The sequence below is a fragment of the Trachypithecus francoisi genome, unplaced genomic scaffold (genome assembly GCF_009764315.1).
Source record: "Trachypithecus francoisi isolate TF-2019V2 unplaced genomic scaffold, Tfra_2.0 Lachesis_group15, whole genome shotgun sequence".
NCBI classification, from domain to species: Eukaryota; Metazoa; Chordata; class Mammalia; order Primates; family Cercopithecidae; genus Trachypithecus; species Trachypithecus francoisi.
In genome coordinates this window covers 91165193-91177303 of record NW_022681460.1, presented here as the reverse complement: position 1 = coordinate 91177303, position 12111 = coordinate 91165193, and the positions used below count along the sequence as shown (strand labels likewise).

At 34.7% G+C, this 12111-nt stretch overlaps 1 protein-coding gene and 1 pseudogene across 1 annotated transcript in view; both read right to left on the bottom strand.

The window, feature by feature from the left end:
• The window catches only part of IBTK (inhibitor of Bruton tyrosine kinase), an 85652-nt gene that overhangs the window by 37751 nt on the left and 35790 nt on the right, over window positions 1-12111 (bottom strand). The window contains exons 16-21 of the mRNA XM_033235569.1: window positions 11567-11663; window positions 5667-5768; window positions 3043-3160; window positions 1944-2004; window positions 792-913; window positions 341-453 (exon numbers count right to left, since the gene is read on the bottom strand). Coding sequence (XP_033091460.1) covers window positions 341-453; window positions 792-913; window positions 1944-2004; window positions 3043-3160; window positions 5667-5768; window positions 11567-11663 — 613 coding nt within the window. The remainder of the gene's footprint in view (window positions 1-340; window positions 454-791; window positions 914-1943; window positions 2005-3042; window positions 3161-5666; window positions 5769-11566; window positions 11664-12111) is intronic.
• LOC117098147 lies at window positions 11088-11186 on the bottom strand (annotated as a pseudogene).

The following is a 12111-nucleotide window of genomic DNA, read 5'->3' as shown; positions in this document are numbered from 1 at the left end:
TATAGCACAAGAAATGTGCAACTCTTTCTCTCGCTACTAAGCTTGGGAACACATTGCCCCCTTTGCTTAATATATCTATCTGCCTCCTTTTCTTAGATAACTTCATTCTTCAAGACCCAGCTTAGCACTGCTTTCCTCTAAGAGGACTTCCCTGATCTCAGATTAGTTTGGGTACCTCTTTTTGTGCTCCCAGAGCAAACTTCAACCGGAGTACTTATAATAAACTATCACTTTTGGTACCTCTATAAGGACTGTTTATTTCAGTAGCCTCAGCAGATGACATATATGAATAGAGACATACAAGATTAGAACTGGAAATACATGCTCACTTTCCACGAACCTGTAGATGATGGACTCTGAATAATATCTGAAAGGTTATAACCTCCAGAACTATCTGAACGTTTACGTGGCTTCTTTTTAGCTTTAGTTTTTGCCTTCTTGAACATAGTTTCCCTAGGAAAAAGCAAACATACTTTCAGCAGAGTTTAGGGATGTAACTAAGATAAATACACTTATTTAACCCAACATGTTTAACCTGAAGGTTACTTTTTAAAATATTTATATTTTAAATTTGTTAGACCTACAGATATTAATTATGTATTTACTTTGTATTATACCAAAGTTAAGAATGAACATAAATGCATATTTCTTATGTCAGAATTTCTCAATTTCGTCTTCCAATACCAACACAAAAGTATTACATGTCCAAGATGAGAGTGAAGGGACACAGTAGAGAAAAGAAAGAAGAAAAGGAGGAAAAGAAAAAAAAAAAACAAGGAAACAGAGCTTACGAATGATTTTGTTCCATATTTATTTCTTCTTTCAAGAAGATATCTCCATCTTCTACTTCCAAATAGCTAATATCTGGTCCATCTTGATATGGTGTAATGACTCTTCTATCCATTGCTGGAATCTGCAGAATTGAAGATATCACTTTTCAAATACAAAATCTGTGAAGTTGTTTTTGTTTTTGTTTTTGTTTTTTGTGCAGACGGGGCTCTTGTCATGTTGGCCAGGCTGGTTTGGAACACCTGGGCCCAAGCGAACCTCCCGTCTTGGCCTTCCAAAATGCTGAGATTACAGGCATAAGCCACCACACCCAGCCTAAAGATGTTTTTTAAATTATGTAAGATATTCCATTTTTTATATTTGGTGACATTGACTAGAACAGCCTTAAATGCTCAATAACTTCCGAAATTTACAAGAGTGGGTTAAATTTTGATTCAACTGAATAAAAACTTTATTCCATAAACCTGCCAAAAAAAGAAACTTTAGAAAAAGCTCCACTTTATTACTAAACATAGAGTAATCCACTTCTTTTTTTTTTTTTTTTTTTTTTTTTTGAGGCGGAGTCTCGCTCTGCCGCCCAGGCTGGAGTGCTGTGGCCGGATCTCGGCTCACTGCAAGCTCCGCCTCCCGGGTTCACGCCATTCTCCTGCCTCAGCCTCCTGAGTAGCTGGGACTACAGGCGCCCGCAACCGCGCCCGGCTAATTTTTTTGTATTTTTTTTTTTAGTAGAGACGGGGTTTCACCATGGTCTCGATCTCCTGACCTTGTGATCCGCCCGCCTCGGCCTCCCAAAGTGCTGGGATTACAGGCGTGAGCCACCGCGCCCGGCTGAGTAATCCACTTCTTAAGGATCATATGAATTCATCTTTTTGCACTATCCTGACCTTTGGTAAATAACAAAAGACTCACTCTGAAGCTTTCAGTAACTTTCATTTATAAATAAATTAATAAATATTAACTTTATTATTAAATATCTTGAATTTTGATTATCATATTTATCTGTGAGAGCTGTAAAGGAATCCTATAGCCTCAGTTTTAAAAGATCTTAATGTACTTGAAGACATTAGGAAACTATTCCATTGATAAGTCTGATCTAATATACTGCTTAAGCTGGTAATATTATAGCCACAAAAATCTTAAAACATAAACCTTACCATTTTCCGGTAAAACTCAGAAAGATCCTTCAAAACACCATCACTTAAAACATCAAGAGACCTAAGATACAGGATACAAAATTCTATCTTAAGATTCAAGTTACTTGATAACTATCAAGATGTTCACATATGTAGATATTTCATATTGCCAGATAAGTAACAAAGCTATTTTTTAAGCATCATATATAGCAGTTGCTACAAACTTGGAAATAGATGTGGTTATATATTACGTATTTCAAATAAACAGAAAAGCAAACATATTACACAAATATCTTGAATAAAACTCAAGCAATTTTTTTTTTTTTTGGGGGTGGGGACAGAATCTCACTCTGTCATCCAGGCTGGAGTGCAGTGGTGCAATCTCAGCTCACTGCAACTGCTGCCTCCTGGGTTCAAGTGATTCTCCTGCCTCAGCCTCCCAAGTGGCTGAGACTACCAGGCACACACCACCATGCCTGGCTAATGTTTGTATTTTTATTAGAGATAGGGTTTTCACCATCTTGGCCACGCCAGTCTTGAACTCCTGACCTCAGGTGATCCACCTGCCTCAGCCTCCCAAAGTGCTGGGATTACAAGCATAAGCTACCACACGCGGCCTCAAGCAACTATTATAAATAAATGTACAAAGAATCTTCTCTACTTCAGAAGGTTTTCATAAAAATCAACTAAATGAATCTATGTAATGCTTTTAGAACACTGTCTAGCATACAGTTAACAGTCATTACTATTAAAGTAAAATATAAAAACAAACTACACAATGAAGCTTTAAAATAAAAACTGACATCAGGAACTCTAATCTCAAATTTCTATGTTCTCCTGTTCTCACCAATGATTTTATAGCAAGTAAAATACTCTGACTTTATATTTTTTAAAAAGTATAAATTTATTTCATTTTAAAAAGGTCACTGTTAAAAACTTTCAAAAGTTTTCAAGAGCTCTCTAATTCTAAAATGTACATAACTTCTAAATCATCAGCATTTATCAAATTCTTTCCATCCAGGTAAACATCACTGTTCACATTTAAATCACTAATAATATCTGCTATCATATATAAATATCTCCTTTTGCAACAATCATACAACATATGTACCTTACTTACCTTGCTTCAAGTAAAGCTGCCATATTCAATCCTATAAACTGCAAACAAGACAGTTTCAACTGTTTTGCATTATACATTGCTGCAAATTCCAGTAGCATAGCAGCATTCTTCAGGGTAACTACAAAGAAAGAAAAGATTTGCAAAATTAGATAAAAGGCACATTACCACAGCAAAATAAAATACATTTATGTCTAAAGCTCTAAGATTTGAACAGTTAGAATAAAGAAAAAAAATTATTGCCAAAAATAAGTCAATTCTGGGGCAAATATGTAATTCTTCCATCCCAATATGCCAAAATAATTTCAAAAGATTGGCTATGAGGAAAAATAAGCTCACACACAAGAATATTGTAAGCAAAACAAAATACAGAAGGGGCATAGTGCCACCCAAAAGCAAACACATAAGAACTGACAATCTTCCACCTAACGTTTTCTGAGTATTTTTAAAAAGTTTTCATTAATGAACAACTTTCCTTTTCACTTACATAGCAGTTATTCCCTCTTCCATAAAACTAAAAAAGATATAAAACTAAGAAAAACGAATGAAATAATTCTATAAAATATATTAACATTGAGTTATCTATCAGAATTTATGTGGGTATACTTATATATACATGAAGTATATAAATATATATGTATTTTGAAAATATGTACATCACAATCATACCATAATATTTTTCATGCCAGTGAAAAATCTGATATACTGTGCAAAAGATTCTGGATTTAGTTACAATCCTAGTAACATTATATATAAAGTACCCATTTTCCTAGAGACTCTCCCAGAATATTCTACCTACATAACAGGTAACTTTCAGCTTCCTGTTCCCTCCACTATTTTTCTTAATGACTCTATCAGTACCAGCCAATGGGGGAACACAGCTGTTTTCTACATCTGGTTTCTTGCATTTCTTTTTCTTTCTCCCCTGTAATTCTATCAAAAGTTGCAACTGCTGCAGTCAATAATGGTCTCTGTCTCACTCCTGACTAACCTACATTTTCAACTAATGATGAACACAGAAATGGAAGAAATGATAAAGTCAGATCATATAAAAACTTCTTTAGAGTTGTTCACTTGGGAACAAGTATCCACATATTCCTAATAATCAGAGACCAAAGGAAGTGGTAGCCTCCTTTTCCTAGGTTCTAGAACCATCAAGGAATTAATAAAGGCAACTGTGCAGCCAGAACCATGAAAGAACACTGAGGAAGAAGACCATGAAAGGCAACTGTACAAGTGTAAAATATCACTTATATGTATGTCTTATACCTGTTGTATGCCGTGTCCTTCATTTTAAAATATTTTTCTTTTGTTGCTTAAAAGATCAGGGCTGGCCAGGCGCGGTGGCTCAAGCCTGTAATCCCAGCACTTTGGGAGGCCGAGACGGGCGGATCACGAGGTCAGGAGATCGAGACCATCCTGGCTAATACGGTGAAACCCTGTCTCTACTTAAAAATACAAAAAACTAGCCGGGCGAGGTGGCGGGCGCCTGTAGTCCCAGCTACTCGGGAGGCTGAGGCAGGAGAATGGCATAAACCCGGGAGGCGGAGCTTGCAGTGAGCTGAGATCCGGCCACTGCACTCCAGCCTGGGTGGCAGAGCAAGACTCCGTCTCAAAAAAAAAGATCAGGGCTGTTGCTCTCTATTTGATAACAAAGGAGTAGATAGTCCATAGAGCTCAAGAAAAGTGAGAACTAAAATGCCAAAGCCAAGACAAACTCCTAGCAAGTATGAACTAGAAAAAAATTGCCAGGAATTCCCTTCACACTTCCTGAAGTAGCAATGAAGCAGAACAGATATAAGATTAGAAAGCCAGAAAGGCTGTCATGTGGAAGCTAAGGAAAGTTAATCTTTACTCTAGAGTAAGCAATTATAAATATGTAAATGGGGGAAGACGTAACTGCTTCCTTAAAGAAACAGAAGTAGACAGGAGAAAGAGCACTTAAAACACTACTGTGACACTACACAGAAGGAACAGATAACAGTGACCTCAACTGCATAGTGATAGTAAGAACCCAAAGGTAGGCAAAATGTGACCAACACAGTTAAGAGGAGTAAGTTTTGACAGCTGAATGAATTTGAGTGTCAGGACCAAAATACAAAGAAAAACTAATTTTGGATTTCAAAGTAGCATGTTCAGGAGGACAGCCATGAAATTAACTAAAATAATGAAGAGAGTAAGAAAGAAGAGTTCGAGAAAAAAAGAGATGTGCTTTGTTCAGATATATAATGGGAAAGTTAAATGTTAAAAATCGTTGCAAATAGTAGAAAATAGGTAGCTAAAAACACCTAAAGCCAAGATCAGGGCAAGAGTAGGAAAATTTCACTTTCGAACTCTCAACCTGGAAATCAGCAAATAAATTTGACACCATCTTTATTCTTCAAGGTTTTATGACATTTCAATAAAAATATTACATTTCAATTCTAAGTCGTATATACTTTCACATATTTCTACAATAAAAGTTCACTTACAAATGATGGCATGTAGTAATTTACATATTTTGGCAAGTTTTCATGGTACCAAAAAAATGGTCTATTTTACCGTACATGGAATCATAAAGTCAATAAAGTACAGTAATCCTTGATGAACCTGAAAACATACTAATACTCAAATTCAAAATTACTCACGTTTTTCAGTTAACGCTACTTCACAAATCTCTTTCAACCGGGTTATGAGAAGTTGATCAGCCACCACAAGAACACTACAAATAAAATCTACATTTTGAGATTCTAAAAAAAGAAAGAAAACAAGCATCACTCTTTCTTTGCATACATTATATCTAGAAAAAAAAATTTGAAGTAATGAGGACGCTAGAAACGAAATGTAAGATTATTTCCTAAATGTTGAAAGGGCAACTATAATAAAAAGTAAATACATCAAAATATATTTCTACTTTTTAGGTAGAAAGCTGATAAAATTACACCAAAATGTCTTGGTCTCACACTAGGACCACAAAATGGCCAACTTAAGTTGATCATTTCAGTCTAGAAGGCTACTAGAATGCCTGACTTGTTTATAATCTCACATGTTGTTAGAAAAACACTTCTCAAACTAATACAAAGAGGGAAAAGTCAAATCTCAGCATCATACTTAATATATATAGGGTGGGGAAATAATGTTCTTATGCTTTTTTAAAATAAAATTTGTCATCTAAGAGTGCTTTTTTGTAACTATAGGAGTTCCTTAATTTAAAACAACTTTGTTGGGCCAGATGCAGTGGCTCATGCCTGTAAACTCAGCACTACGGGAGGTGGAGGTAGACGGACCACTTAAGACCAGGAGTTTGAGATCAGCCTGGCCAACACGGTGAACACATCTCTACTAACAATACAAATATTAGCTAGGTGTGGTGGCACATGCCTGTAGTCCCAGTTACTGGGGAGGCTGAGGCATGAGAATTGCTTGAATATGGGAGGCAGAGGTTGCAATGAGCCGAGATCACACCACTGCACTCCAGCCTGGGCAACACAGTGAGACTCCATCTCAAAAAAATAAAAAAAAAAAAAACTTTCTTGGTCCTAAGTACTACTAATGGCTTTTTACCCCGAGCCACTGCCAAAATAACAACATAAATTGAAAGAAAAAAATAACAACAGAGAAAGAGAAGAAAGGGAAAAAAAAGACTAAGAAGAAAAAAATCTGAAATAGAAAAGAGCTTTAAAATACGAGGCAAAGATGAAGTCACTAGGAATGACAGACTAAGAACTTCTAATTCTCTCCTCTAAAAATAAAAAACAGTAAGACAACTGTGGAAAATTGTCATAATCAACTTTTTCAGAATTCTGAAATCAGCCAAAAGCTTATAATAATCTAGGAAGTGTTTACTTAAGAAAAGCAATTGAATCTTGTTAAGAACAGTGGGATCTGGGACACTACAGCCTTTCCTATTCAGATCTTCCTCTCCCCTCCTCCACAGCAGTACTGAAAACCAACAGCTCCATTATCATAGCGAATCACATTGACAGCCTAGTAGCCACAGAAGAAGACAGAACAGTTGTAGAGCAATAGTATCCTTATTTGACCTGTCTGCTAGTTCCCGGAAAATCCCACTAGAATGCTTATCTTTATTTGACCTGACTCAAAGCTTGCCCAGTGACAACAGCCTTTTATCTGGGGGCAAACAATTAGCAGTAAGTAAAGACATAGAATTAGTGATCAAAAACCTTCTACAAAGAAGACTCCAAGACCAGATGGCTTAACTGGTTAATCTGACTGAATATTTAAAGATGAATAATACAATTGATGCATTATTACAAGATAAATTAATACAATTCTCCACAAACTCTTCAAAAAGTAGAAGATGAAGAACACTTTCCAACTTAGACAAGGAGGCCAATATTATGCTGATACTAAAAACAGACAGGGACATCACAGGAAAACTAAACCAATATCCCTTACAATTAAAGATGTGAAAATCCTCAAAAAATGCTATGAAACTAAATCCAGTAACATATAAAAAGGAATTATATAATATGACCTAGCAGAATAAATCCAAAATGAAAGGATGATTCAACATATGAAAAATCAATCAATATAATACACAAAAATAAAGTATAATAAACACATGACCATCTTAAGAAACAGAAAAACATTTGACAAAAATCCCACACCCTTTCATGATAAAAACACTTAATAAACCAGGAACAGAAATAATCTTCCTCAACCTGATAAATGGCAACTACAAAAAACCCACAAGTAAAAAGGCTGAATGCTTTTTCCTAAGATCAGAAACAAGAAAAGGATGACCACTGTTGCCACTTCTATTCAACAGAGTACTAGAGATTCATCTAATCAGGGCAATTAAGCAAGAAAAAGAAATAAAGCACACCCAAATTGGAAAGGCATACGTAAAACCATCTCCATTTGCAGATGACATGATCTTGCATATAGAAAATCCTAAGGAATCCACTAAAAAAACTACTAGAATTAGTGAACAAGTTCAGCAAGGTTGCAGGATATAAGATCAACATACAAAAATCAATTGTAATTCTAAATACCAGCAAAGGACAATCCAAAAATAAAATTTAAAAAAGTTCCATTTAAAATAGCATTAAAAATTCTTAATAATTTTTAACTAAGAAAGAGCAAGGTTTGTACACTGAAAACTACATAAATCATTAAAAGAAATTAAAGACTTAAATAAATAGACTTAAATAAATGGAAAGACAGCTAGTGTTAATGGATTATAAGACTTAAATATTAAAATGGCAATAATCCCCAAGATGATCTACAAATTGAATGTGATTCGTATTAAAATCCCAGCTGCCTTTATTGCAGAAATTGGCAAACTAATCCTAAAATTCACATGAAAATTCAAGAAACCCAAAATAGCCAATACAATCTTGAAATAGTAGAACATAGTAAGAAAACATACATTTCCCAATTTCACAACTTACAACAGAGCAATGGTAATCAAGATAGTGCTATACTGGCATAAACAGAGTTCATTGAAATAGAATTGAAGAGTACAGAAATAAAACTTTAAATTTATTGTCAGCTGATTTTTGACAAAGGTGCTAAAACAATTCAATGGGAAAACAAATGTATTTTCAACAAATGGTACTGAAAAAATAGGACATACAGATGTAAAAGAATCAACTTGGACCCATACCTCACAACAAATGCAAAAATTAACTTAATAAGAATGGTGGTTACTAGAGGTCAGGGGATTAGGGTAATGGGGAGATACTGGTCAAAGAGTACAAAATTACAGTTATAAGATGAATGAATAGGATGTAGAGACCTTATATACAGCATGGTGACTACACTGATACTAATGTACTGCATACTTGAGATTTGCTGAAAGACTAGATCTCAAGTACTCTTGCCACAAAAAAAAAAAAGTAACTATGTGAGGTGATGGATATGCTAATTAGCTTGATTGTGGTAATTATCTCTCTATATATAAACATAGATATTATATATATATCTCAAAGCATCATGTTATACACTGTGACTATACATAATTTTTACTTGTTAATTATACCTTAATAAGACGGGGGGGGGAAATTAACTCAAAATGGACCAAAGACCTACATGTGAGAGAGAGAACTATAAAACTCTTAGAAGAAAACATATAGGGTAATCATCATGACCTTGGATTTGACAATGAATTTCTAGATATGACACCAAAAACATGAGTAACAAGTCAACATAGATAATTTGGGTATCATCAACTGCCTATAATCCCAGCACTTTGGGAGGCTGAGGCAGGAGGATCACTTGAGCCAGGAGTTCCAGATCAGCCTGGGCAATATAGGGAGGCTCTGTCTCTACAAAAACTGTTTACAAATTAACCAGGCATGGTGGTGCACAGCTGTAGTCCCAGTTACTTGGGAGGCTGAGGTGGGAAGGATCACTTGAGCTCAGGAGGCCAATGCTGCAGTGAGCCATGACCATGCCACTGCACTCCAGCTCGGCCAACAGAGTAAGACCCTGTCTCAAAAATAAAATAAAAATAAAAGTTTTTGTGTTTTAAAGGACACTTTATCAAGGAAATGAAAACAATTCAGAGGAGAAAAAACATTCGCAAATCATATATCCCATAAGGGACTAATATCCAGAATATACAAAGAACTCTTGCAACGTCTTAAAAAAACAAATAATTGAGAAAAAAAGTGTTCAAAGGATGTGAGTATGTATCCAAAGAAGACATGCGAATGACCAAAAAGCATATGAAAAGATGTTCAACATCACGAGTCATTACTGAAATATAAATTTAAAAAAACCACAATGTTGTATAACTTCACACCCATTAGGATGGCTATAATAAAAAAGGTTGATATTAGTAAGTGTTGGCAAGGATATGGAGAAACTGGAACCCTCACAATGTCAGTGGTAAAGTTAAATGGTACAGCTAGCCACTGTGCAGTTTGGCAGTTCCTAAAAAATTAAACATATGACCCAGCATTTCCGCTTCTAGGTATATGCCCAAGAGAAATGAAAACATAGGCCCACACAAAAACTTAGGCATGAGTGTTCACAGCAGCATGATTCCTAATAGACAAGAGGTAAAAACAACCACAACATCCATCAACTGAAGAATAAATGTGTTATATCCACATAATAAATATTACTTGGCAATAAAAAAGAATGAAGTGTTGGTACCTGCTACAACACGGAAAAAAATTTAAAACACCGTACTTAAGTAAAATGAGTTAAATACGAAAGGCCGCATGTTGTTTGATTATATTTATATGAAATGTCCAGAATAGGCAAATCCATAGAGACAGAAAACATAATAGGCGTTTTCTAGGGACTGGGGATGAGGGAGAGTGGAAAGTGTCTGCTAATGGGTACAAGGTATCTTTCCGGGGTGATGAAAATGTTCTAGAATTATACAGTGATGATAGTTGCACAAATTTGTAAACATACTAAAAACTACTTATTGTATTCTTTAAAAGTGTAAGTTTTACCATGCAAATAATTTCTCGATTTTTAAAAAGAAATGAAAGAAGTAGAGAAAAACATACCATGTCTCAGTTATCTTACTCTTAAGTACACAAATCTTCAGAAATCTTGTCCTCAGTTAAACTCTATCTCCTTTACAAGACTACCCAGATTTCCTAGGCAGACTCAGAGGCTAGCTTCTTAAAAATGTACCAGCTTTTTAGAGAATTACTCTGTTGGATTACATTTGTTTTCTATACGCTTGTCTTCTCCACTAGATTGAGTTTCTTGAATATAGGAAAAAGGTCTATTCACTTTTTTATAATCCCCAATATACAGCTGGGGTTAAACAAACTAATGGAATATGACAGAACATCCAGTACCACTCCAATGACTAAACATACCTTGTAACTGAAAGTTAGTGTTTTGCCTAACAAAGTATATAAATGACCTCTCTTCATAAGTTTTGGTACAATTTTTATCTGTTTCTTTCAAGATGTGTAACCACAAAGGGGAAAAACAAGTAAGAAAGAACTTACGTAAGTATTTGTCAAAACTATCCCTGTTGTCAATTCATTCATCTCCACCATAGAAGTAGTTGGAAACTGAACTGCTAAATCTAATTTCAACCATTACATAAAATTCCTTTTTTTTTTTTTTTTTAAATGAAACGCTTCACAAATTTGCATGTCATCCTTGTACAGGGGCCATGTAATCTCTGCACCATTCCAGTTTTAGTATACTTGCTGCCGAAGTGATCACTAATTCTCAAAGAGTTCATTTTCACATGGGTATTGAAAACCTTCTTTTTCTGCTCCTTTACTATTAGCAATCATTCCTATTGCTTATTCTAAATTAAGCCTTTATTGGCCAGGCATAGTGGCTCACGCTATAATCCTAGCACTTTGGAAGACTGAGGTGGAATAATCCCTTGAGCCTAGGAGTTTGAGACCAGCCTGGGCAACATAACAAGACCCTGGTCTCCACAAATAATAAAAAATAAATTAAATATTTTAAAAATAAAATAAATTAAGCCTTTATTGATGGCTTTTGTTCATTAGAAATTAAGATTCATGTTGATTTTACCATTATTCCATTATATCTGCAGTATCTACAATGTCCTAACTCTTATTAATACCTTTTATCACCACAGCTTCATCAGTATAGAGGTAGTCCAAAATAACTTTTAATATATCAGAATGTATTGGCATTTCCAGAGCTGCACAACTGGAAGCCTAAATAAAATAAGACAAAATAAAGTAAAATAATTCATTGTAAACAATAAAATATTACATTCTAATTTGGGTTATTGGTACAAAACACTCTGAACAGGAAATCACATCAAATGCAAAAGAACATAAAATTTACAAAACACATGGCTAAAATAATATTAAATTTAATTTTAAAACACAACATGAAAAAGGAACAAAAAATTCAGAAAACAAGAAACACAGTGGTGTTCCTAGTACATTTCTAAATAATAATGGGGAAATTTTTATTTAAGTAGCTTCTTGGCAATAATTTTGAATTCTAGGAGTTGCTATTTTCCAGCAGCCTCAAGCATAAATAAAGTTTAATATAAATGAAAAACTGAACTAAAATATCGAGTTCTGATTTTGAATTTCTTTACTACATAATTTCCACAAAATATAAAGAAACATAGTTACCAACCTAGGTGCATTT